The sequence below is a fragment of the Nycticebus coucang genome, chromosome 18, assembly GCF_027406575.1.
Source record: "Nycticebus coucang isolate mNycCou1 chromosome 18, mNycCou1.pri, whole genome shotgun sequence".
Lineage (NCBI taxonomy): Eukaryota > Metazoa > Chordata > Mammalia > Primates > Lorisidae > Nycticebus > Nycticebus coucang.
Window position 1 is genome coordinate 62,115,159 of NC_069797.1, and position 27,395 is coordinate 62,142,553.

Genomic DNA, 27,395 nt, shown 5'->3' on the forward strand with positions numbered 1-27,395 from the left:
TGAGAGGGTCTGTTTTCCTGGCCCCTCTAGGTTTCCACACTTGGCAGAAAGTGGTCAGCCTGTCCTAGAGGTGGAGGCCCTGAGGAGTGAGGTGTAGGGTGCGGGGGGGAGGGCTGGTAGCCCCAAACCTGGTGACAATACACAGTTGTCAGCTGTGCCCTCCTGGTGTTTCTTCCTTTTATAGTCAGCAGCAACTGTTGCTCTTGCTTTCACCCAGCCCCTCTGTGGGGGCTCCTGCCCAGGATAAAAGGGGAAGGAGCCACCCAGTCTCCTATCTCATCTCCCAGGCACAGTGCCTCTTGGTTTCTTATTAGATCACTCCTCCAGCGGAGATCCCAACAAGACAACATGCCTCCCAAGAAGCCTGAGCCTAAGAAGGAGGCAGCCAAGCCAGCCGCAGTGCCAGCCCCTGCACCAGCCCCGGCCCCAGCTCCCGAGGCCCCCAAGGAACCTGCCTTTGACCCCAAGAGTGTGAAGGTGAGTGAGGCTCAGATGCTAGGATGGGAGTGAGGATGACATTCAGGATCCTATTTGCCCTTGTGCTTAGAGATCTACTTCATGTAGGCTGGCCTGGGATGAAGACTTGGGCATCCAGGCCCCAGATCACAGTCCCATGGGGCAATGGAATGGGCATTAGGGCTGATGAAGGGCCTCTCGGGTCATAGGCCTTTTCCCTTGAGAACAAGCTCTGCTGCACAACCCTGGATTTGCCCAGCAGAGTTGGGAATGGCAGGAGGTATAACCAACCTTTTTAAGGCACTATGAGGACCATCATAGCAAAGTAAAGGAGACTGACCTTTCCCACCCAGGTAGTATGACAACTTTATGGAGAACAGATACATAACGACAGTTGCCAGTGTGACTTGGAGAAAGTGATGTAAAATGTCAAGGAGTGTGCTCCTAGTGCACTGGGGCCTGGAAAGGCTTCACTTACACACCCTTATGCTGGGTGAGAGAGGGTGGGAAGGGAGGCTGCAGTTAAGATAAGAGGAGCCTGGGTCCCCCTCTTCTTCTCTCCCTACCCAGATGGGTCCCTCCTTCTATGGCTGCAGCCTGGGAGTAGCTGAGACCCAGGATAGGAGGGTCCCAGGCTGAGACCCAGTCTCTGACCTGGTAAGGGAGCTGGGCCTGGTTCCTCTCCTCCATCCTACTCCTCTCACACTGGAACATTCCTCTCCCTGGGGCTGGTGCAGGCCCTGCCTGCTGACTCAGTCATTTTAGACCTCTCAGCTATCTGGCCAGCTGCTAAAGGAATGGAACTGAGAGAGGGTGGGCTGAGAGGGGTGGGGTGGGAGGGTCCAAGGCCTCTGGAGAGGAGCAGTTTTAAGCTTGGCACCAGAATGGATAAGGTCAAGTGGCTACTGGTATGAAGAGCTATTAATAACAGTTTGGGAGGCTGAGGCAGGTGGATTGCTTAAGCTCATGAGTTAAAGACCAGCCTGAACAGAGTGAGACCCCATCTCTAAAAAAATACTTGGGTGTTGTCGCGGGTGCCTATAGTCCCAGCTACTTGGGAGGCTGAAGCTAATGAATCTCTTGAGCCCAAGAGTTTGAGGTTGCTGTGAGCTATGACACTACAGCACTCTACCGAGGGTAACAAAGTGAGACTCTGTCTCAAAAAAAAAAAAAAAATAATAATAATAATAACAACAACAACAGATTGGGAGTGGGGAGCCCCTGGGGATCTCAGCCTTAGGGTAGGGATGGGACTTGTGAGAATCAGGTCAAAATAAGAACACAGGACCAGTTTCTGTGACAAGTAGGCAGAGAAACTAAAACCCAGGGCTCTGACTGTATGATCCTCCCTGGCCTTCTCAGTTCTTCACCAGGGCCTCTGGAGTTAAGCCAGATCATCCCCACAGGGGGAAGCAGTTGGACAGAATTGCTTGGCCAAAAGATGGTGGCTACTTCTCCATTCTTGGGCTTGCTTATGGCTCAGTCTGGGGAAACCAAGGCTAGTGAAAGTCCTTGAAAGTATCATATATTACTTCCTCTATGGACTGAGCAAGAAAAGCTGACCATCTTGCCTCTCAGGATCCTTCCTCACCTTTATTTCTGATTTGTTCTGTTAAACCACCACACCTATGAGCATGTTGCCATGCTGGGTTCTTGGCATCTGGGCAGCAGCAGACTAGTGGCATGAGAAGGCTAGCCTTCCCTGGGCCTATCACTTTCCTCCATGCACACACCTCTCCCAGTTTCTCACTCTTCTTTTCCATGTCTGCATCTTTTGATCCTGGGGATTGTTGAAATTGCTTCAGAGTATAAAAAGAAGTAAGTGCCTTTTACAGGAGCCATTTTCCCTATTATTGTACTTACCCAGTTCCTTTGCGTAGAAGATTCTTTGCTCAAAGATAGAGCAAAGGTAAACTTAAGCCCAATATATGTGGTTATGACCATATATTCAGATATTATGGGGTTTTTTTTAATCAGCTGGATTTAAGATATAAGATTTTATGTTTTTATACTAGTTTCTATTACATATTTTCTTCTGGGGCTTAAAGTTAGGCAAACTGTACATTTTCCTTACAGCAGTGGTTCTCAACCTTCCTAATACCGTGGCCCTTTAATACAGTGCCTGTGGGTCGCGACTTAACCAACTCCCAGTCCTCAGCCCCCACCAGCTCATGCAGCCACCTCCAGGGGTCCTCATTAATGGAAGTGAAGTCAGGCCAGGCATGGTAGCTCATGCCTATCATCCTAGCACTTTGAGAGGCTGAGGTGGGAGGATTACTTGAGGCAAAGAGTTCAAGACCAGCCTGAGCAATATAACAAGACCCAGTCTCTACAAAAAATTAAAGAATTAGCTGGGCACAGTGGTGCACACCTATAGTCCCAGCTCCTCAGGAGGGTTGAGAGAGCTTTGAGGTTACATTAGAGCCATCCCTCAGCATCTGAGGGAGATTGGTCTCAGAGCGCTTCTCACCTTGTGGATACCACAATCTAGAGATGCTCAAATCCTTAACATAAAGTGGCTTAGTATTTGCATATAACCTATATACATCCTCCCATATACTTACTTAATTAATTAAATTTTAAGGCAGAGTTCCTCTTTGTTGTCCAGGCTAGAATACCATGGCATCATCATAGCTCACCTGCTTCAGACTCTCTGAGTGGCCAGGACTATAGGGCACACCATGACACCTTTTTCTGATTTTTATTTTTTAGAGGTGAGGTCTTGCTATTGCCCAGGCTGGTCTTGAACTCAAGTGATCCTCCCTCCTTAGCCTCCCAAGGTACGAGGATTATAGGCATGAGCCACCATGTCTAGGCTACTTTAAGTCATTTTTGATGACTTATAATACCTAATACAATGTAAATGCTATGAAAATAATTATGCTTTGTTGTTTTATTATTTGTATTATTTTTTATAGTTGATTTTATTCCCTAATATTTTTTATTTGCAGTTGATTGAATTTAGGGATGAGGAACCCATGGATACAGAGGCCCAACTGTATTTTATAGCCTGTCTGTTGTGGTCATTTATCAGGAGAGTGGTGTTTTACACATAGCCTGGGTCTTCCCTCCTCATCCGTGGCCTGGTAGAGGTGACCAGACTGCAGTGGAAGCTACTTCTGCTTCCTGTGGGAGCCTTCGGTAATCTCAACCTTCACTCTTCTGTTTCCCTCCCCACAGATAGACTTCAGTGCTGACCAGATCGAAGGTGAGTTTGAACAATCCTGCCTCTCCACTCTTTGTACTTTCCTGGAGATGGAGAAGGAAGAGAAGTAGTTGTCCTCTTGGTAATGGTAACTGTTATCATCATCATCATAGCAAGCCTATACTGAGCATCTAGCACGTGTTAGGTACCATCCTAACTTGTTCAATTCTCGTAACAACTCTATGAGGCAGCAGTTAGTACCACTTCCGTTTTACAGGTGAGGTCCAGAGAGGTTGGGTGGCTTGTTGAGTCTCACACAGCAGTCAGTGGTAGAAGATTCCAACTCTGGCAGTCTGATTCCAGACCTGTGTTCTCAAGTATTCTGCTAGGCTGTTTGGAATGAAACAGATGCTCCACAAATGTTAGTTCCTTTTTTCTTCACCCCCCCAAATCTATCCAAGACCTTTGGAAGCCTTCATTTATGTTCTAGTTATTGGAAAACCCACCTCAGGTTACCAGCTTCTCCTCTCCTCATCAGGAAATCTCCCAAGATGCTTACTCACTAATGGTGGCAGGGCCCATGGTGACTTGGGGGTGCCCTTGTCCACTTGTGATCCCCATCAACAACTCTTTTCCATCTTTGTAGAGACGATTTATATTTTCTCAATTTTATAGAAAATATTATTAAATGCAGCTTTGAGAAAAGACTTGAGATCTCCCAGCCTCCAATCTGATTGTCACTCCTTAGCCTCTTTTCCGTAGGAGTCTGGTGTTTGGGGAATGAAATGTTATGTCATGTGATAACTAAGTGTCCCCAGCTGGAAAGCAAGGCTCACTGTCAGTGCAGCTTATCCTGCTGCTTCCTCCACCAAATGCCTCCAGGACATAAAATCACAGTTGGAAGGGACCTTGAAAGTTCACTTGATCTAACTGTCATTTAAAGCATATCCTGTAAACTAATACATGCACAAAAAATAAAACACATACTACTTAAAAGTAAAGGATAAAAATAAAGGTATTTTTTTCATGTTGATTCTTTTCCCAAAGACAACTATAGTTAACAGGTGTTTATGCATGCTTTGAGAAAAATATAGTAACATACAAGTATGCATGTATGTATAAAGTTTACACAAATTGAACCAAGTGATACATACTGTCCTATGTCTTTTATGAAATATATAATTGGATTTAATAATATAAAATATATTATCTAATAACACATAATATTTGGATATATTTTCATAATTAACACAAACAGTTCTACTTCATTCTTTTAAATAATTACATATAGAAAATCTCACACATGGATGCACCTTTTTTATTTCATCAGGGCCACACTGATAGACCTTCAGGTTGTTTCCACTTGGAGGGTATTAGCAAGCTTTCCCCAGCTGACCTTCCTAGCAGCGGGTCAAAGGATATGTACTTTTTGTAATGATTATTGCCAAATTGCCCTCCAAACAAGTGACACCAGTTTACCCACAAATAGGGCATGAGAGCTGGCACATGCAATTTTGAAACGAGTGAATTGAATCTGTTTTTGATATAACTCTGTTGATACTTTCAGTCAGCATTTTTTGGGGAGCTGTGAAATTCTTAATTTTAATGCGTTCTAGTTAAATATATACTTAATGTGGATATACAAACACAAGGGCACCAGCGAGGACTGGAAAATCAACTAATGATCAGAATTTTTCATTTCCCTAATGAGAATCATGGTCAAAGTCACCTAAACAACTGGTTGCCTCTTCTCTCCTAAACATCTTCAGGGTTAGGGGCTAACTCATTCTGATCCTTTGTCCCTCTGACCTTGAAGACATGTTTCTTTTTCTTTTCTTTTCTTTTTTGTTTTTTGAGACAGAGTCTTACTCTGTTGCACTGAGTAGAGTAATGTGGCGTCACAGCTCACAGCAACCTTAATCTCTTGGACTCAGGTGATCCTCTTGCTCAGCCTTCCAGGTAGCTGGGACTACAGGTGCCCACCACAATGCTCGGCTATTTTTTTTTATTGCAGTTCTCATTATTGCTTTAGCAGGCCTGGGCCAGTTTCGAACCTGCCAGCCTCAGTGTATGTGGCTGGCTCTGTAACCACGGTGCTTTTTTTTTCAGAAAAAGTTGTCTTACTTTGTTGTCCTCAGTAGAGTGCCATGGCGTCATAGTTTATAGCAACTTCAAACTCTTGGGCTCAAGTGATCCTCTAGCCTCATCTTCCCAAGTAGCTGGGACTATAGGCTCCTCCCACAACACCTGGCTATTTTTAGTGAGATACAGTCTCACTCGCTCTTGTTCAGGCTGGTCTTGACCTCTTGAGCTCAAGCAATCCACCTGCCTCAGTCTCTCAGAGTGCTGGTATTACAGGCATGAGCCACTGTCCCAATCAATATATCTTCTTTTTTTTTTTTTTTTGGCCGGGGCTGGGTTTGAACCCTCCACCTCCAGCATATGGGACCGGCGCCCTACTCCTTGAGCCACAGGCACCACCCAATATATCTTCTTTTATGAGAAGATTCCCGGAGAGGATCAAAAGTCCGAATTCATATTTAAGTAACAAACAAATACATATTTATTGAACAATAACAGCCTGCTAATTGCTTTAAAGTGGTGTTTTCCAACCTTTTTAATCTCACAGCATACTTGAACCTATAGTTAAACTTCCATGGCATGCTTAAATTATGTCGATCAAAAAAAAGAGTTAAACGAAAAAACAAAAGGAAAAAAAAGAGAATATACTTACTGTGCTGTGAACTTTTTTAGAAAATAATTTAATTAATGATCTTTAAAAATTTTCATGGCACACTTAAGATCCTCTTGCAGCATACCAGTGAGCTGTGGCACACGCTGGTTGAAAATCACTGCTTTAAAGGTTAAAATAAATTAAATCTTTACAGCAAGGTTGTGAGGTAGGTGTTATTTGTTTTTTACAGAGCCTCCTTGGGCCCTTGTAAGGTTAAACAACATGGCCAAGATCATACAGTTAAGGAATAAAATTGGGATTAAGTGCAATAAGATAATACTAATAGGATTGTTTGAACATTTATTATGGGCTGGACATTGTGTTAAGATTTTTTACTCGCATTATTGTATTTACATAACTTATTGTATTAATTTGAATATAATTTAATTTAAGGACCCTATGAGATAGGTGCTATTAATAGAAGAGAAGGGGTTTATAGAGCTTAAACATTTACTTACCTCAGGTCAAGTAAGCAATGGAAGTGGAATTTGAACTCAATTATTCAGTAATGTGAAAGACATAGTTTTCTGTTTTTTCAATCCATAAAAAGCTTAATGAAGAATTGCAAGTAAGGGTTTGGGGGAATCTTCTTTGATATGTGGAATGATTTGACATGTGGATGTAATAATCCACATGTAGCCTTTCAGAAAATAAGTACTTAGAGAGTATTAAAACCAGCTTTTCTCCTGAGAAGTTCACAAGTTCTTTTTTTGGCTTATACTGTTAATCTGCTTAGTAAAACACTTCCTTGTGGATAATTTAAAGTAACCTCAATGCCACTCTCAGGCCAAATTATTTCTACTAATGAATTATTTGAATCCAAATCAATGAAGAATTAAGGTTCTTAGAAAAGGAATCAGGAGTGCCTTCCTTTTTTTTTTTTGAGACAAAGTGTCACCTTGTCACCCTGGGCAGTGTGCCATGGCATCGTAGCTTATAGCAACTTCAAACACTTGGGCTTGAATAATCCTCTTGCCTCAGCCTCCCAAGTAGCTGGAACTATAGGTGTGTGCCACAAGACCTGGCTAGTTTTTTATTTTTAGTAGAGATGGGATATCACTCTTACTCAGGCTGGTCTCCAACTACAGGCATGAGCCACTGAGCATGCCTTCTTAATTCAGCCTTGCCCCTGGGATAACTGCCTTTCCTTACCAGTCCTATGGTTCTGAGCTGGATCCAGAACTAAGAAATGATAATAACCACCATTTGTTGATTCCTATACCACGTGCTGGACACTGCTTGGCGAGCTTTGTGGTCCCACCAGCAACCCACTCATGTGGTCATTGTATCCCCATAAGAGCTGAGAAAATGAGCTAAGAAACAGAGGTTACTAGTTTGCCCAAAGCCTGTATGGGTCAGTGGCAGAGAGGGTGTGCTGTGACTGTTACTACAGTGTCCCCTATTCTAGCCTGGGAGTCCCTTTTCAGCCTGAAACAGGCAATACTGATAATAGCCGACTTTCCAATGGGTCTTATCTCTTTGCAAAGTGTCTCCACACACTGCCACCTCCTTTGACTCTCACGGAGAGTCTAACAAGGAGAGTGGGTGGAGCAGTTATGCCCTTTCTGTGCTTTAGGAAACTGAGACCCAGCCTGGCTTATTCTGAGCTCCGAGGCAGAGCCAAGATGAGGACCCCTGAATCCTTACTCCCTGGCCAGTGCTGTTTTCACATCTCAGCCATTTTCAACTGTCAGGAGCCTCACTTACACCAGGGAAGGATGAGTGGGTGGGAGGGACGGAGGCGGGGAGACATCCAAATTATGTGACAACTGGAAGGGGTCTGGAGGCACCAGGTTCCCTCTTTAGTTGTCAGAGGATATGATGGAGGCAGGTTCCAGGGCGGGCCTGGGATGATTGCCTTGCTCTTCAGGCTGGGGAAAGGCTGATTAGCCTCCAACCACAGCCTTCATCATTTGGGCCCGGGGGGGTTGTGACTAGATCTTCTTCTTTCAGAGTTCAAAGAGGCCTTTTCATTGTTTGACCGGACCCCAACTGGAGAGATGAAGATCACCTATGGGCAGTGTGGGGATGTGCTGCGGGCCCTGGGCCAGAACCCCACCAACGCTGAGGTGCTGCGCGTCCTGGGAAAACCCAAACCGGAAGGTCAGCACGGCCGAATGGCTGACCTCTCCCGGCGTCTGCCCCGCAGCGCATGTGCTCCTTATTTGGATTTGTCTCCTGTCAGGCACAATTCCTCTTGTCTTTCTTTAGCCCTTTAGGACCAACCTCCCTTTATCCAGGTTATCCCAGTCATATTGCAAGGATTTATCCAGAAGCCTCTACACATAGATGGCCCTTGAAGAATGTAGCCTGGGCGTGTTCTTTTTTCACTCACGAGGCTGGGAGCTCCTGGAGGGGGCAGGAGTGATGTTCTATTGCTTTAGTGTCCTCCCTGGGGTGCTGGGGACACAGTCATAGCCAATAGTCCCCACTCCCTACCCTGTGGCTCTCAGCTAAGGTGTCTGTCACAGCGCTGAGATATCCTCTGGCCAGTGTGAGTTGTATCACAAATAATATGTTTCTGATAATGATTAGAACAGTAAAGTTAGCAAATTAGTTGTTTAATATAAATTAGAGCAGATTGGAGATCTAGCTCCATAAAGATGCCTCTTTCACTCATTTGCATTCCAGTAGGTTTTGGTGAGTGAGTGTGTAGCAAATATCACCTGTCCCAGTGCCCCAGTAAAGTTAACATGCATAGCCCTAAAACACGCACAGCCTTCTCCTCAGAGGTGTAGGCCCTGGGCGTGGGGGAGGCAAACCTGGGCAGGAGCCTCCTAGGAAAAGTGGGCTGTCTCTAGGGGCTTTTTGGGCCCCATATTGGTTCCTCCCCCGCCCTTGGTTCTGGCCCCTTTTCCTTTTCTTGCTGAAGATACAAGTCTAGGGTGAAGGATTCAGGCAGGAAAGGGCCACAGGCTCAAACTTGCCCATGTCAGCAGGGTTTCTTAAGAGAGTTAGAAGATAATCACAGCCCCTTCCATTCTGGGAGGTTCCTAAGTGGTTATGAAAGAAAGAAATGCCAAAAATTGTGGCGTTTAAAAATGGTTTACATCCATTACATTAAAGTTTTTAACAGACTATAATGTGAGAAAAGTATGCTATTTACAAGAGAATTGCAAATCTATAAAAACTGTTGATTCAGAGTAGCTCCAGGCAGTGTGATCTAGTGGTGAGACCCCACGAAGAGTTATGCAAGACTTTCTTTCTTCAATCCTGTTGGTTTACTTCTGTGACCTTACATGGTCACATGGGCCCTCTCAGAGCCTGTTTGCTACTGCCACTCTCAGCTCTTCCACCCAGCAGGCCACATAGTGCTCAGAGTCATGGGGGAGTCATGGTTCCTCTTTCCTTATACCCTGTTCTTTTACTGAGAAGAGAGAGCCTCTATGCCCAAGTCTCCCATGCTCCAAGTCTCCTACCTTGCTCTAGAGGGCCACTCTGCCCCCCAGGAGCACTGACTGGGTACCCCACCCAGAAGCAGCTGCAGCCCAAGCCCCGGGTGCTGCCTGAGCGGGTGAGTCTCCCTCCTTACCCTCTGCCTTCTATTTCTTCTCCTGCCCACTGAAGAGATGAATGTCAAGATGCTGGACTTTGAGACGTTCTTGCCCATCCTGCAGCACATTTCCCGCAACAAGGAGCAGGGCACCTACGAGGACTTTGTGGAGGGGCTGCGTGTCTTCGACAAGGAGAGCAATGGCACGGTCATGGGCGCTGAGCTTCGGCATGTCCTTGCCACCCTGGGTATGCCAGCTGGACAGAGACGAAGCCTACATGAGAGGAACAGAGGGGCGGGAGGTGCCAAGGTGGCAAATGTGGGATGTGTGCCCCTGCATCCTGAGGATCGTGTCCCAGTCCAGGCCCTATCTCTCCGGGATCTGCAGGAACAACCTTCCCCACTGGGTTTGCTGAGCAGGTGCCGGGGTTTAGGAGAGGATAGGAGAGCAGGTTGACAGAGCAGATGTTAGTACTGAGCTCGAGAGGTGGGACCTGGGGCTTCTGTCCTTGTCTTTGCCTCAGACACTGGGGCTCTGGCAGCCATAAGGGAGACCAGGCAGGGCCTAATTTCAGGGATTAGGCAGGGCCTTAAGACCTTTGGTCCTACCTTCCAAAGCCTTTGGCTGGGCTTGGTATGAACCACTTCCCTTAAGTCTGGACTTTCAGACTTAAGGGAGGACTTGGGTTTGGCCTGTCCGTCCTTTGCCATCTTTGCCTCCCACCCCTCACCCCTGTAGGAGAGAAGCTGACTGAGGCTGAAGTGGAACAACTGTTAGCAGGGCAAGAAGATGCCAATGGCTGCATCAACTATGAAGGTATCGGGTCATACTTTGCTTCTCAGGGTACCCAGGGATGGGAGGGTGGGCACAGCTTGGGCTGGGTGGGTCCAGGAGCTAGAGAGGTGGATGCACGAGATGGGCTTTGTGGACTCCCCAGTGGATGTTGTTCTTTTCCATCCCGCTATAATGGAAGAAGCATGGATTTTGGAGCTAGCTCTGCAGTATACTGGCTGTGTAGCCTTGATCATGTCACTTACCTTTTTCTGAGCCTCAGTTTTCTCATCTGAGCAGCAAGAGTGATCCTGGGACCTTTCTCAAGGTGGTAGGGATTTGGAGGGATAGTACAGCTCATTTCTTCTATGTTGAGTATCAGCACAGGGTGGCCTAGAGCAGAACTTCTCACTCTGCCCTTCTTTTTTTTATTTTTATTTTTTTGAGACAGAGTCTCAAGCTGTTGCTGTGGGTAGAGTGCCGAGGCGTCACAGCTCACAGCAACCTCAAACTCTTGGGCCTAAGCGATTCTCTTGCCTCAGACTCCCAAGTAGCTGGCATTACAGGCGCCCGCCACAACACCTGGCTATTTTTTTTTTGCAGTTTTTGGCTGGGGCTGGGTTTGAACCCACCACCTCCAGCATATGGGGCCGGTGCCCTACTGTGTTGAGCCACAGGCACCACCCCCGGCTATTTTTTGGTTGTAGTTGTCATTGTTGTTTGGCGGGCCCAGGCTGGATTTGTGGCTGGTGCCTTAGCCGCTTCAGCTACTCTGGCCTTCTTCCACCTTCTCCCACCAACGACCAAATAAGAGAATAAATTCTAGTTTGGAGAAAGGGGAGCAGGGGTTTGGAAGTCAGGCAGTGTAGGGAAGGGTTTAAGGGGCCAAGAGGGAAATGAAGAGCTCAGAAAGACTGATTTTCACCTTCTTTCCTAGCCTTTGTCAAGCACATCATGTCTGGGTGAAGCTGATTCTTCCAGGTGAGTGCAGTCTGTCCCTCCTGGTCCCTTCCTGGGTCACCCAGGGGCTTAGGAACAACAACACATGCCCTACAGGTCTTCTGCTGCCCCCCCCGCCCCCAAACTCCTTAGGATCAGGAGGTGAGAGCAGCCCAGCGACCACCATCTCCCCTGTTCCTGCTTCTCCTGTCTCCTGCCCTCTTCCCTTCTGCCTGCCTCCCGCCCCTCCCCTGTCCTTTCATTGTGTCCTGACTTGTTAGTCACATCCTCCTACCTCTCCCAAGTGAGATTGTGCCCTGAAACCTGGGGCCTCCTATGCAGGATCCCAGGGGCGCGAGAGCTGGATCCCAGGGGAAGGGAGGGTCTCTGGCCTGTGCTCTTAACCCTGCTCCACCTCACTTTAGTTCCTGGGTTCTTCCAGCATCCCCTGGGCATGGAGCTGTCCAGATAGTGAAATGGGGTTTGAGAGAGGGTGAAATGCCTTTTCTATGTAGTGCTTTCTTTCAGGTGCTTGGTCCTTGGCCTTGACCATACCAGGATGAGTGAGCAAAAGGCCCAGAATGACCCCACTAAGATGAAGTTGGACTATCATGCCACACCCCTGGGACCTCCCCAGCTGCTTTCTCTCTGTGAATAAACGCTCTAGCAAGGTTGGGCCAAGACCCCTGGTTCTCACCAGTCTCTGGGTTGTCTGTTTAAAACTAACGAATTGAGTTGGTTTTTGTGTGTGTGAGTGTGTGTTAACGTCTCCTTAGGCTTCATTTATACTCAAAGCAATGAGTAGTGTCTGGGAGGTGGGAGACAAGGCAAAGGACTGTGGATCTAGAAATACTGGGGTCAGACCCCGGAGTGAGAGCTCTGCAGGGGAAGGGTCAGCAGTCTGAGGAGTTGTGGTTAGGAGTTTCACTGTCTTCCTGGTGCACCCAAGACGTTCTTGCACCTCCCAGGGACAAGTAAGAAGTAGGGTGCCAGGGCTGGGCTGGGGGCTCCTGAAATGGTCCTTGTTACTGCTGCTTAAAAAAAAAAATTGTGGTGGCCAGGCGAGGTGGCTCCTGCCTGTAATCCTAGCATTCTGGGAGGCCAAGGTGGGTGGATTGCTTGAAATCATGAGTTTGAGACCAGCTTGAGCAAAATCGAGACCCCCCTGTCTCTACTAAAAATAGAAAAGCTGAGGGAAGAGGATCTCTTGAGCCGGAGTTGGAGGTTGCTGTGAGCTATGACGCCATAGCACTCTACCCAGGGTGACAGCTTGAGACTGTCTCAAAAAAAAAAAAAAAAAAATTAAATTAAAAAATTGTGGTGAAATACACATACAAGAAAATTTACCATTTTAGCCATTATGGGCATACTATTTGTTAGTGTTAAATATGTTCATGTTGTGTAACCGATCTCCAAAGATTTGTTTCTGTTTTTTTGTTTTTTTTGAGACAGAGTCTCACTCTGTCACCCTAGGTAGAGTGCTATGGCATTGTAGCTCACAGCAATCTCAAACTCTTGGGCTCAAGTGATCCTCTTGCCTCAGCCTCTCAAATGGCTGGGTCTACAGGCACCCACTACAATGTCTGTCTAGTTTTTCTATTTTGTAGAGATGGAGTCTTGCTTAGCTCAGGCTGGTCTCCAGCCGTGGAGCTCAGGCGATCCACACACCTCAGCCTCCCAGAGTGCTGGGATTACAGGCGTGAGCCATCATGCCTGGCCTCCAGAGCTTTTTTATCTTCTGAAACTGAGACATCAACTCCCCATTCCCTCTCCCCCAGGTCCTGGGGATCAGCATTCTTCTTTCTGTTTCTATGACTTTGACCACTCCAGATAAGTAAAACTGGACAGTGTTCGTCCTTTTGTGCCTAGCTTATTTCACTCAACATAATGTCCTCAAGCCTCATCCATGTTGTCAGAATTTCCATCCTTCCGTAAGGCTGAGTAACATCCCATTGTGTGGACAGCTCACTTTGGTTTTGGCCCTTGCTTCTCCACGTGGGCCCTTTGGTGCCTCTTGCACTGAGCAGAAAGGCCCCTGTCCCTGATTCAGCCCTGCGTGTTCTGGATGTCTCAGCGACCCCAAGCCCAGGACCCCAGCTTAGGACCTTGGAAAGGTCCTGGCCAGAGATCACAGACCTGGAGCTGCGAGGGCCGAAGAGTGGGAAGGGGCAAGCGGGCAAAGGAGAGAGACAAGAAAACCAGCTTTTGGGAAGAAGAGAAACTACATGTGCTGAGGTTAAAGACACACACGTATGAGTAGAAATACTTACCTCGTACGTTGGAGCTCAGGGCCCAGTCACCCCAGAAAGGAGGTCCCAAATTCCCTGAGAACTTCCTAAGGTGGCATAAGATACTGCCCATGGCCTTCAACTGCCCTGTCAGGGAATCCACCACAGAACTTCGTGGAAGATCAGGGAATGCAGTCAAAGCTACCTGCCTATCATGGGAAGCTGAAAACTACCAGCCCAAATTTGCCCTTCTCAGAATTTACAACCTGGCTGGGGTGACAAGACCACGGCCTGTGCACACACCCTTTCTTCTTTGAAGAGGGGTCTGGCTATGGGAATTGAGTCTTTTCTTTTTCTTTTTTTTTTTTTAGACAGTCTCACTATGTCGCCCTCAGTAGAGTGCTGTGGTGTCACAGCTCATAGCAATCTCAAACTCTTGGGCTTAAGCTTAATATAAAGATCTTCTTCTTCTTAAGATCTCTTCTTAATATAAATATCTCTGGTTTTAAGACTCAATTTCTGGCTCACCGCCTGTAGCTCAGTGGCTAGGGTGCCAACCACATACACCAGAGCTGGTGGGTTTGAACCCACCCGAGCCTGCCAAACAACAATGACAACTACAACCAAAAAATAGCTGGGTGTTGTGATGGGCACCTGTAGTCCCAGCTACTTGGGAGGCTCAGGCAAGAGAATCACTTAAGCCCAAGAGTTTGAGGTGAGGTGCTGTGAGCTGTGATGTCCCCATACTCTACTGGGGCGACATAGTGAGATTCTATGTCAAAAAAAAAAAAAAGAAAGAAAGAAAGAAAAGAAGAGAAAGAATTTCAAAGCACAGTAAGAATATTCTTTTTTTCACTTTCTAAAAATCAACATAATTTAAGTGTGCCAGAGAAGTTTAACTATAGGTTCAAGTGTACCATGAGATTAAAAAAAAAAAGGTTGAGAGACACTGTTGTAGCCCATAGCCTTTTGTTGAAACTAAATTTTCCAGGGAATTAGAAGCATGAAGCTGAAGGGAGCAGAGCTTCTCTGGCTGAGAGGGTGAGGAGATGAGGAGCTGGATTCCAGCTCCTTGGAGCAGAACCAGATCACTGATTTCCTCAGACCTTCTGACTATGAAAATAAGGAAACAGATCTTTGGAGGTGAAGTGCCTGACTCAAGGTCATAGCTGGTGGAGTTGAGCCTCGGTTCCCTGAATTCCTCATTTTTTCATTTTTTGACACACTGACCTGCCTTTGAAAGTCCTTCCAAGCTTGGCTCCTGGGACACTTCGCTCTTGTTTGTCCCCTTCCTCTTGGCCTTGCTTATGGCTCCTTTCCTTTTATCACATTCCACAGCTTGAAATGCCAAAATTTCTCCTTAGCGTTGGCACCTTGTCAGGTCTTCTTCCCTCCCTCTCTTTCTTCAACAAGCATTTCTTATCCACTGGATGCATTTATGAAGAGTTGGAGCTAAGACTCCCAGTGGTTACAAAACTGAAAGTGAATTTTCCTTGCCAAGGTTGCATACAGTCCACAGTCCAGTTAAGCAAGAACATTAAGTATGCATGGACTAAGGAGAGAGTGACCCTGAACAGCGTAAGAATAACTCCCTCTATGTAACATTCAGTTTAAGCTCCAAGGGATCTACATGGGGAAGAACCTGAAGGAAGTGAGGTGTAACAAGGAAGATGTTCCTCGGGAGATAAGCTTTAAGTGAGACCTTAAAGGAAAAGTGCCCCAGGGTTGGCGTTTAGGCCCGGGGAGAAGGGCATGACCAGAGGTCATTAGTCACTAATTCAATATTTACTGAGTACCTGCTCCACGCAGGGCACTGGCTTGGCCCTTGGGGATATACTGAACCACATAGCAGGAGTCGTGAGGACCGCTGTCCCCATGAAGCTTATAGTCTAGTGGGAAGACAAACATTAGTTATAATCATGCGGCAACATCAGCCAACATAGATTGAATACAGTGTTGGTTCTTATTACAATTGTGAGCTATGAAGACCAAAGACGCCCACAGTGGTTTAAAAGAAACAGCAGTACATTTTTTCCTCCATAGCAGGCCAGGGCTGGCAGGGCTATTGCACTCCACATCCTTTATGACCCAGGCTCCTTTTAGCTGTGGCATCAGTGTGTGACCCCGTTCATGGTCTAAGATGGCTGTTCTAGCTCAGCCCTCACTTCCACTGAGGGAAGAGTTCAGGAAGAATGTCCTGCTCAGTGAACCTCCTCTGGAAGCAGCATGACTCATTCGTGGTGTTTGTGGTGTTGGGCTTGCTCATCTGAAGACAGTGGAAACTCCTGTCCTCTCACCCATTCCCTCCCCCCTCTCAACTCCCTCCGTTCCTGGCCCAGCAGTGAGGCCTACCACATGCCCCACCTGGTGGGAGGTGTGGGTAAAAGGAAACTTTATTAGATTTCCTACGGCTAGACTGACTTGCACTATCTCAAACCCAGATCCAGACCCACGAGTAGTTGACCTTTGAACAACACGGGTTTGAGTTGTGCGGGTCCACTTTGTTTTTTGACTGAAATTTACAGCAAGTGTACTTGCCTCTCCTGCCTACCCCTCTTTCTTTCTTTCTTTTTTTCTTGAGACAGTTTCACTATGCCCCTCAGTAGAGTGCAGTGGCATCACAGCTCACAGCAACCTGAAACTCTTGCCTCCCAAGTAGCTGGGACTACAGGCGTCCACCACAATGCCCAGCTACTTTTGTTGTTGTTGCAGTTGTCATTGTTGTTTAGCAGGCCCGGGCCAGTTTGAACCTGCTAGCCTTGGTGTATGCGGCCAATGCCCTAAACACTGAGCTACGGGCGCTGAACCTGCCTACCCCTCTTTCACCTCTTCAACTTCTGCCACCCCTGAGACAGCAAGACCAAGGCAGCTTCTTCCTTCTCCTCCTCAGCCTATTCAACACAATGACGACAAGGGTGAAGACCTTTGCCATGATCCAGTTCCACTTAATGAACAATACCTTATGATTTTCTTCATAACATTTTCTTTTCTGTAGCTTACTTTATTGTAAGAACATAGTATATAGTAACACACATAACATACAAAATGTGTATTAATTGCCTGTGTTGTCTGTAGGGCGTCCAGTCAATAGTAGGCTATCAGGAGTTAAGTTTTTGGGAAGTCAAAAGTCATACTTGGATTTTCAACTGTGCAGGGATTATTGTCCCTAACCCCAGGTGGCTCAACTGTAATTTATAGAAATAGGACTGAGTCTGCTGGGATTTCTTCTACGCCCCTGAGGGGGCCTGACTGAGGGCCAGAGAGGCAGCACCTCAGGCAGGTTGAGTGAGAGTGAGTGGGGTGGGAGGAGGAAGGAAGGAGTGTCCCAGCTCTGGAGAAGATTCAAGAAGGCCTTTGAGCTTGGTGCCTGTAGCTCAGTGGTTAGGGTGCCAGCCACGTGTACCAGCCATGGTGGGTTCAAATCCAGCCTGAGCCTGCTAAACAAACAAATAAGAAAAAAAAAATAGCCTGGCATTGTGGCAGGTGCCTGTAGTCCCAGCTACTAGGGAGGTTGAGGCAAGAGAATCAGTTGAGCCCAAGAGTTTGAGGTTGCTGTGAGTTGTGACGCCATGACACTCTATTAAGGGTGACATCATGAGACTCTCAAAATAAAAGAGAAGGGCTTTGGCCTGCCACCATATTGATGGCAAGTGATGGAACACAGGGTAGCTGCTTGGGTAGAAGGAAGATTATGATTGAATGTGCCCCAAAGGCCCAGCTCTCTGCCTCCCTGTGGACAGATACTGGGGAGATATTTGCCCTGGAAGTTGTCAGAGAGGATGAGTAGCTTCATGGAAAGTTCCCACTTTTAGAGCCAAGGTGGGGATAAGGGAGGAGACTCAGAGAAGGCCCCTGCTCACCTTTTCTCCCTCTGCTCCTTCCCTACCTCCCGCCTGAAGGTCACTGGGTGTGTCCTGGGGCCCATGCACCTGATCAAACCCACAGCCTTTACTACCCCCCCTGGAGAAAAAATGGGCAAGCCAGACACTAGAGCTAAGGCAATCATGACATGGGGTACGCTGATGTCTAAGGCCAATTTCAGAGATGACAAGAAGCATTATCAACTTACTGCACACCAACCATGTGCTGGGTGCTGTGCTACATACTTCTCATACTATCTCTCATAGCAGCTTAGGAGGTAGGAGGGTTATTATCCCTGTTTAAGATTTTAAAATAGCATCCTCATTAGTATAGTGGTGAGTAAAAAGAAAGAATTAAAAATATATAGGACGAATAATAACAATAAACTCAATTCATGATTCTTCTAAGTCTCTCCTTCTGTTAAAGGCAGTAATGTGACATAGTAGTATTTCTAAGACACCATTTCCATCAAGTTTCTTCCCCAATTAGGACTTAAAAAGCTCCTTAGGACCTACTGAGTCATTTCCAAACCTTCCTATCTGGTTTCTCAGGCCCCTAATCCCCTAGGGGCACCACTTGCTGCAGCCAGCCAACCTCCTTCCTCTTGGTTAGCTCTCCTGTGCTGCCTGCTCTCTCCTCACCCCATCGTCTCCTCACTCCACCACCTCCTATTTCATCTCGTTCCTTCCTCATGGTGTGTCCTCTTTTCTGCACATTTTAATTACTCCCACCCTTTGAGATCCAAGTCAGCCTCACTCCTTTCCAAGAGATTTTCCCACTGCCACAAGTAAGCACCCTCCTTGAACAACTCTTGGCACGCATTAGTGATGGTCACTGTTTAGTCTTCTTAACACAGTCACCAGATTGGAACTGAAGATATTGGAGCTACAGGAGACCCTGGAGACGTCTAGTAGAGTGTAATCACCTGAGGGCCCGAGTGAGCACTGTGGGTCATGTGTTTGGTATCCTATAAAACCTGATGACTAGGGCTTTTTAAGGTAGACTATGGTGGGAATTATAATTTCATTGAGCGGGGAGGGCTTCATGGCAGAGCTAGAACTTAAGCTAATAGGAAAATACTGTTTGTGTGAAAGCAACTAGAAGACAGCAACTCAGTCCATACACAATCCTTATTATTATGTGGCACCTGGTACTGTGCTTGTTAACAAACCAAGCACACAAACAAGGAGTAAAATGACATTACTATTATTAAACTTGCAGCCTTGCCTTAGAGAGCAAATAGAGTTGGGATTCCTGCCACGAATAGGTATGGTAGCCCACAGTCAGCTTCCCTTCCCCTGCATCTCAGTTCCTCAGTCTGGTCTTATACCATTCACTGTGCTTTTATTTCTGATATTTACTCTTGTATAGTTGTCTGTCTCACAAGAATATATTTTATTTGTCTAATGAGTCTGTTAACTTCTTGAAGGTAGGCTTCTCATAGTTATTTTGTATATTTCATAGAGCACGAAACAATGATGTATACATTTAGGCAGTCCTAATTTAGGTCCATTGTTCCAGTATGCAGTACATTCATAATTTGTTTCAAATTTCCTTTTCCAATAAAATAACATCATGAAAAAAAAAAAAATAAGGTAGACTGTGGATTGGTGATGGCTGGTAGTGCAATATCCACCACCCACCACTAGATGGAACAATCACAACAGCCTGCTTCCAACAGGACACCCACATTTGAGATCACACGTGTTCCTGAGAATTCAGAGGAAAACTGATGTCCAGACTGGGCTAGAAGGAAACAACAGAAGTCACTTAGTCCACCTTTGTGCCTTCAGGCAAATAGAGGTTTTGTTTCCTCTCAAGGACTCACAGCAAATAACTAACTTGCTGGGTAACTTCAGTGCCCAAGCAAAGGTTTTTCTTTTTTCTTTTTTTGTTGCCGTTGCCATTGTTGTCCTAGCTGGCCCGGCAGGGTTTGAACCCCCCAGTCTTGGTGTATGTCACTGGTGCCCTACCCACTGAGCTACCCCCCAGTCTTGGTGTATGTCACTGGTGCCCTACCCACTGAGCTACAGGCACTGCTGCAGCAAAGGTTTTTCTTTCTTTCTTCTTCTTTTTTTGTTTGTTTTTGGCCAGGGCTGGGTTTGAACCCACCACCTCCAGCATATGAGGCCTGAGCCCTAACCCTTTGAGCCACAGGACCCGCCCTTTTTTTTTTTTTAGATAGAGTCTCATTCTGTTGCCCTCGGTAGACTGCCATGGCATCATGGCTACAGCAACCTCAAACTCTTGGGCCTAAGTGATTCTCTTGCCTCAGCTACCAAGTAGCTGGGACTACAGGTGTCCACCACAACATCCAGCTATTTTTTTGGTTGTAGTTGTTATTGTTGTTTGGCAGGCCTGGGCTGGGCTGGGTTCATATCCTCCAGCTCCAGTATATGTGACTGGTGCCCTAGCTGCTGAGCTACAGGCACTGTACTGGCAAAGGTTTTTCAATGAAGGGTCATAGAGAGGACACTGTTGTGAACACACAGATACCTGGCATCTAGCTGGGTTCTGCTAAGTCACATCCCAACTCAGCCTTAGTTCCACAGGTTGCAAATGAGGAGCTGATTAGATCATCTTTGATGTCCCTTCCAGCTCTCTAATGCTGATTTTTTAGAACTCAACTAACTCCCTCTCCCTATATTCAGCTCTAGTCCATTTGTTTTATTTTTATCATGGTTGGGTATATTTAGAACTGTAAGTGTTGGGAAGCATTCGTTCAAAATAATTACTGAGTGGCTTGGCGCCTGTGGCTCAAGCGGCTAAGGCACCAGCCACATACACCTGAGCTGGCGGGTTCGAATCCAGCCCAGGTCCGCCAAACAACAATGACGGCTGCAACCAAAAAATAGCCAGGTGTCATGGCGGGCGCCTGTAGTCCCAGCTACTTGGGAGGCAGAGACAGGAGACTCCCCTGAGCCCAGGAGTTTGAGGCTGCTATGAGCTATGATAACATAGCACTCTACTCAGAGCAACAGCTTGAGGCTCTGTCTCAAAAAAACAAAAAACAGAAACAAAAAACAAAATAATTACTGAGTGCAGAGTAGTAGGTGTGTTAGTAGATAAAAAACAAAGTTGCCCATAGTCTCTCATTCCATGAGTTTATATTCTACTAGAGGAACAATGATATACATAGAGATAAACTATGTTAAAAGACAAAAAAAAAAAAAAGAAGAAATGACATGAGGCAGCATATGCCCTAGTAGCAAGGGAGAGGTGTGGGACCAAAGCACCAATTGCTCAGAGGAGGAAGAGTGGTCAGGGAGGGCTTCAAGGAACAGGTGTGGCAAGCTCAGAGGGGACATACAAAAACTCAAACCCAGAGAGAGAAATTCTAGTCAGGAGGCACAAGGTGCTTTCCTCTTTTCCAATAATAACCACAGTTCCTGCCTTTTAGGGTTTGAGTAAAAAAAAGTAAAGAAAATAAAAGAATAGAGAAAAAGAACTGGAGAAGCGGACATGAGGTGAGGAGAAGGGAAGAAAAGAGTGGAGGGTGAACATCAATTCACTCTGGGGTGTAGGAGGCTGAAGTGGGAGGTTTACTTGAGCCCAGGAGTTTGAGGCTGCCATGAACTATGATCAGGCCACTCAACTCCATTCTTTTCTCCCCCTATCTTATAGAATAAGAAATACATTATAGGGTGGCACCTGTGGCTCAGTCAGTAGGGTGCCGGCCCCATATACAGAAGGTGGTGGGTTCAAACCTGGCCCCAGCCAAACTGCAACAATAACAACAACAAAATAGCTGGGAATTGTGGTGGGCACCTGTCGTCCCAGCTACTCGGGAGGCTGAGGCAAGACAATCACCTAAGCCCAAGAGCTGGAGGTTGCTGTGAGCTGTGATGCCATGGCACTCTACCAAGGGTGACATAGTGAGACTCTGTCTCTAAAAAAAAAAAAGAAAGAAAGAAATACATTATAATGTAGGTGAACATTCTAGAGCAGCAGTTCTCAACCTATGGATGTCAACCCTTTGTAACAATGAAAATACATCCTGCATATCAGATATTTACATTACAATTCATATAGTAGCAAAATTACTGTTATGAAGTAGCAACAAAAATAATTTTATCGTTGGGGGTCACAACATGAGGAACTGTATTAAAGGGTTGTGGCATTAGGAAGCATTAGGAAGGGTGAGAACCACTGTTCTAGAGGATTCAGCCTACCTCCTCCTGCCCCCCGCTACTCAGCACACCTCAGAATGTTGGCCCACATTGATAGAAAACTAGTTTGGGGACATCTCAGTAAAGTTCAGCAGCTTGGTGGAGACAGGATATCAGCAGAGTTAGAAGAGGGTTAAAAGTTACCCTTGAGCCAGACAATCTAGCATGCAGGCTCTAACCTTAACCATTCCTCTCCCATCCCCTAAGGCAACTTTGTTACCTACTTAGTTCCACTGTTGAGAATTTTTCTATGATTTAGTGCCTCCACTCTGATGACCTTTTTCATAATCAGAAGACCACCCGCTTGATTGAATCATCAGACTATTCACTCATTACTTCTTTATTCTGGAAACATTTGCCCTAAAATCTTAATAAAACCTCTTGAGAATTTGGTTTAGGGCAGCACCTATTTGCCTCCTTTCAGGCTAATATGGTGACTTTCTCTCCAGGTCTCAGCAGATTTTTTTTCTCAAAAAATCTGTGTGTTGATTTTGTGGTACTGTTTCTCCCTCTGCCTCTGGACCCAGGTGGTTGGGAAAGTCTCTTTTTGGGGAATTCTCAGTTCTCTGTGTTTCAGCTCCTTCCTGCATGGCAACACTGGGGAGATGTGTGCCAATAAAGATGTAGGGAAGCGAAGTTAAAAAATCTGAAGATGGGTCAGGTGTGATGGTTCATGCCTGGAATTGCAGCACTTTGGGAGGCCAAGGAGGGAGGATCACTTGAGCCCAAGAGTTTGAGACCAGCTTGGGTAACATAGTGAGACCCCCATCTCCACAAAAAATTTAAAAGTTATCCTGTCAAGTTGGTATGAACCTGTAATCTCAGCTACTTAGGAGACAGAAATGGGAGGATCACTTGAGCCCAGGAGTTGAGGCTGCCATGAACTATGATAAGGCCACTCCACTCAAGCCTGTGTAATAGAGTGATACTCTGTCTTTTTCTTTTTTTTTTTTTTGAGACAGAGTCTCACTAGGTCATCCTTGGTAGAGTACCGTTACGTCACAGCTCATGGCAACCTCAAACTCTTGGGCTCAAGCGATTCTCCTGCCTCAGCCTCCCAAGTAGCCGGGACTACAGGAGCCTGCCACAATGTCCGGCTATTTTTTGATTGTAATTGTCATTGTTGTTTGGCAGGCCTGGGCTGGGATTGAACCCACCAGCCTGGGTGTATGTTGCTGGTGCCCTAGCTGCTGAGATACAGTCAGGGAGCCAAGACTCTGTCTTAAAAAAATAAAAAACAAAAGAATCAACATACTCCCCCCTCTCTCCCCCGCAAACAAAAACCCTGATGATGAGCTGAGAAAGTACTCATTCTTTTCTTTCCCTATCTTATAGAATAACAGAATCACAGACTTTCAAGGTTGGAAGAGACTTTAGTTCCCTTCCACAAAAGCCCCTTGAAATGATTGCTGGTATCTACCATGACATGGGACTCACTAGTTCCTAAGATAGCCCATTCCATTCAAGAAAAACTCTAATTTATATTACATTTTTCCTAGTAGGAATCTGACACCTACATTCCTGAGATTTTCATCTACCAATGCTGGATTTATCTTCCAAAGTGACACAGAAAAGGGCCAGGTGCAGTGGCTCATGCCTATAATCCTAGCACTCTGGGAGGAGGTGGGTGGATTGCCTGAGCTCATGAGTTTGAGACCAACCTGAGCCAGAGTGAGACCTCATCTCTAAAAACAGCTGTGCATGGAGGCACCTGTTGCTCAGTGGGTAGGGTGCCGGCCACATACACCAAGGCTGGCAGGTTTAAACCCACCCTGGGCCAGCTAAAACAAAAAAGACAACAACAACAACAAAAAATAGCCAGGTGTTGAGGTGGGTGCCTGTAGTCCCAGCTACTCAGGAGGATGAGGCGAGAGAATCGCTTAAGCCCAAGAGTTTGAGGTTGCTGTGAGCTGTGATGCTTCGGTACCCAGGGCAGCTAAATGACACTCTGTCTCCAAAAAATAAAATAAAATAAAATAAAAACAGCTTTGCATTGTGGCTGGTGCTTAAAGTCCTACTACTTGGGAGTCTGAGGCAAAAGAATCGCTCAAGCCCTAGAGTTTGAGGTTGTTATGAGTTGACACACCATGGCACTCTACCAAGGGTGACAAAGTGAGACTCTGTCTCAAAAAAAAAAAAAAAGAAAGAAAGAAAGAAAAAAAGATCAACAACAAAAAATCAAAGCGACACAGAAAAGATCTAAGATAATTCTATTTGACAAAAGTTGGTGTTTCCTGTTTCCTCTTTTCTCAGCCAATTACTTTTCAGTAGGTGCTTATTCTAGGCCAAGATTCTTGAATCCATTTAATGTGGCCAGTTGCTCTTGAACTTCTATCTTGGCTTTCAGTTGCCTTGATGCAATGTATTACCACACTTTAGGGTCAACAAATTAATCTCCTTGACAGAAATGATGTAACTGGGGGCAAAAGAGAGGTTGGGGAGTTTTGCTAATGTCGTACTGCTAGCACAAAGGACAGTTCTTATCCTGAACATCGGCAAAAGCATATTTTTATTGGTTTTAACATTTAAAAATTTTCCTTCCATTTTGGGCTTACACCTGCTTGGTCTTGCTCTCACAGCTCCATGCCAGGACTTCATGTCCGCAAGTGGCTCTCAGCTGCCCCTCGCCCTGTGCGTTATGTCTTAGAACCTCACAGATCTTTTCTCAGCTGCATCAGCATCTTTGGATCCCCTTCCTTACCTGTGGCCTCATTTGGTTGTTTGTGATTACACTGTTCATTTTTGAATACCATTCATGCCTTTTACAAAAGGAACAGAGGTTCTTAACCATAAATAACCCTTGTAGGCATAGTTATGCTCTTTTTCCAAGAAAAGAATTTTTTCATTATATTTTCAAAGGGGTGAGAGAGCCAAAAACAGGGTCAAGAACCGTTGTTTCAGGGCCTTTGTGGGTTTCTGTTTATCTTTCCCCGGATGTTTGACGTTTGTATTGTATCTGGTGTGGCCAGTCTTCCTCCCAGGCTACCATGAGCTCTAGGATAGCTCATCTCCTCCCAGAACACTCCTCACTTTCACCTCTCTTCCACCATTTCTTCGGTCACACTTAAGTGTAGAGAGGCAGTTCTTCTTACTACTTACTACTTTTTCTTCCTCTGTGGGCCCACATTGAGTTACATAAGCATCTCTACCAAGTTCCTTTGTTCCAGACCCTGCTGGATTTGCATAGGGCACACATCTCACACCTGGCACTGAGGGAGGGCTGGCTCACACATCACTGTGGTCACTTCTTTCTTCCTTTATCAGGTTCTGATGGCCTCTGCTGGGCTTCCTCCCTCTGATGAGTGGGTTCCCCACGGATGTGAATCTTCCTGATGGTCAGCACTCACATGCCCTTTTCTTACCCATTTAATTTTTATTTAGAATGGAGTCTGTTGTGAAATGGAAATGATTCCCATCTCACAAATTTTTGGGTCAGACTTGAGAAAGTATGCACTTTTGAAGAAATCTTAGTCACTTTGCACTTACATAAATTTTTATATGGTATTAGTTATTAGGGACAGAAGTGTCATTTCTTAACTGAAAGCCCGGGTAGGGGTGTCTGTGTCTCAGTTTGCTTTGTGACGTGTGGGACTTTGATCTTGGCATCTGAGAATGTAAAAGGAAGCATTTGGCTGGGCTGGTCTCAATTTTCTGGCCCTGGGGCTTCGAAGGAGATTGAAATAATGGCTTCTTTGGCTCTACCCTCTTCCATTCCATTCCCTCCCCCACTCTTTGGCTCTCAATTCAGTCCCTTTGTGCCCTACATGTTGAGGAAGAGAAAGAAAAAACAAAAGCAAACTAAAGATCTAGTATTAAAATTTTGATTACCAGTTGGAATGTGGAGAGAGAACTCTTTACAGTTAGTTTCACAATCATTTACTTAATTTATTTTATTGCTGGTTTTGTTTTGAATTAGAATTTAGTCTTTGTTATGCCAGCATTTGTTTTATTAACAATGGCAGCTGACACTTTGTCAGGCCTCAGGGACTTAGAAAATTGAATATAACCTAGTTCTTGCCCTCACGGAGTATCAAACCTAATAGGTAAGCTAAGACATATATTGTGTACAAATAAAAAATGCCAAGTAGAAGGAAAATTCCTAAGAGATAAACTAACAAATTGGAGAATTTTAGAGGAAGAAGCAGGATTATCTCCAGTCAGAAGATTGGAGGAAAAGCCTCTTTGGTGGAGAAGAGGCTGGCATTTAAACCATACACCCGAAGGTGGGTGTGATTTAGACACACATTCCTAGAAGCAGTAGAACAGTGGTTAAGACTATGGTCTCAGAGTTGGGTGAGTCTATACTCACTAGCTATGTGAGCTTGGGCAAGTTTTTCAACCCTCAAAGCCTCAGTTGCCTAATCTATAAAATGGAGATAACAGGGGTGCTAACCTCATTTGGCTACTATGAGGATCAAATAAATTAAAACTTGTAAAGTACCTAAAACAGTGTCTGCAATACAGTATGGACTCAATAAATACTATCTCTGTGGGGAAGGAGGGTATTTTAGGCAGAGGGAACAGCCTTAGGAAAAAAAAAAAAAAAGGAAAATCAAAAGTACTATCATTCTTTTGGGACACTAAAAAATAATAGAAATAATTGAAAAACAAATGGAGACAGAACTAAAGCTCTCGATAATAACAATGCTCCCCTCTTCTGTATACAGATCCCAAGCTAACTAGGCTCCAAGGTTTTTATTTTTTGTAGAGACAGAGTCTCAATTTATGGCCCTCGGTAGAGTGCTGTGGTGTTGAAGGAAAGTACTACCAAATCCAAAAAGGGGGGGGGACCAGATATGTAGCAGCACCCCTCGCCCCCTACCATAAGAATGTGACCTTTTGTAACTGTCTTAGGAAATAGCCCCGAGCTGAAGCAGATAACCGGTAACTGGTTCTGAAAGAAAAAAGCTAAGCAAATGTTTAACTGCTGATCTTGTCTTAAGACAGATGAGTAGTGCTCGCTTCGGCAGCACATATACCAAAATTGGAACGATACAGAGAAGATTAGTATGGCCCCTGCGCAAGGATGACACGCAAATTCGTGAAGCGTTCCATATTTTTCAAAAAAAAAAAAAAAAGACAGATGAGTAATGAACCAGAGTTCTTCTGATCTGGAAAAGCCCCTATGTCTGCTACCCCTCCCTAAAGCCCCTGCTATGTCTCCTACCCCTCCCTAAAGCCCCTGCTATGTCTGCTGCCCCTCCCTACTTTATGGTTTTTGCCTTTATAAGCTTGTAAAACCTGCTGTTCAGGGCTTGACTCCTCCGCTCCTAAAAGAGTTGTGAGTCAAGCCCCAGCATGCTGAAATAAAATCCTCTTGCTGTTTGCATCAAGCGCCGTCTCTTGCGGTTGATTGGGGTCGTCAGAGCTCAGGGCAGAGTGGGGGGTCCTGCCCCAGGTCTTTCATTTGGGGGCTCTCCCGTGATTTGATGACCACCCTTCACCTGCAGAGTCGACCTTGGAGGTAAGAAAGGGGTACCCCGAAAACTGTCTGGTCTATGTCTTCAGTCCTTTGTTTGACTTTGTGTGCACGCTTTCGGTTTTGCAGCCGTTCGGCACCTCGTGAGAGTGGCTGGACAGTGGTCGGTAGACATGCCC

The 27,395-nt window shown here is 45.7% G+C and overlaps 1 protein-coding gene, 1 long non-coding RNA gene and 1 other non-coding gene across 5 annotated transcripts; 2 read left to right on the forward strand and 1 right to left on the reverse strand.

Moving 5' to 3' along the window:
* The first annotated feature begins 209 nt into the window (after window positions 1-209).
* On the forward strand, window positions 210-13,820 carry MYL4 (myosin light chain 4). 3 transcript variants are annotated; one of them, XM_053570328.1, is made up of 7 exons: window positions 218-477; window positions 3,637-3,664; window positions 8,289-8,438; window positions 9,903-10,076; window positions 10,568-10,645; window positions 11,538-11,581; window positions 12,068-13,820. In XM_053570328.1, the coding sequence occupies exons 1-6, from the start codon at window positions 349-351 to the stop codon at window positions 11,564-11,566; spliced, it is 588 nt and encodes a 195-aa protein (XP_053426303.1). In that variant the 5' UTR covers window positions 218-348; the 3' UTR covers window positions 11,567-11,581; window positions 12,068-13,820. The 3 variants fall into 3 exon arrangements, with proteins under 3 accessions (XP_053426302.1, XP_053426304.1, XP_053426303.1); XM_053570329.1 differs by lacking the exon at window positions 12,068-13,820 and having other exon boundaries at window positions 216-477; window positions 11,538-11,584; XM_053570327.1 differs by lacking the exons at window positions 10,568-10,645; window positions 11,538-11,581; window positions 12,068-13,820 and having other exon boundaries at window positions 210-477; window positions 9,903-10,556.
* On the reverse strand, window positions 9,966-15,391 carry LOC128570814 (uncharacterized). The gene is made up of 3 exons (XR_008375642.1): window positions 14,998-15,391; window positions 13,810-13,914; window positions 9,966-10,102 (listed from the first exon to the last, which is right to left on the reverse strand). It is a non-coding gene; the product is annotated as an uncharacterized LOC128570814 (long non-coding RNA).
* An 11,360-nt stretch (window positions 15,392-26,751) lies between these two features.
* LOC128571322 (U6 spliceosomal RNA) lies at window positions 26,752-26,858 on the forward strand. The gene has a single exon (XR_008375754.1). It is a non-coding gene; the product is annotated as a U6 spliceosomal RNA (small nuclear RNA).
* The last annotated feature ends 537 nt before the right edge of the window (window positions 26,859-27,395 follow it).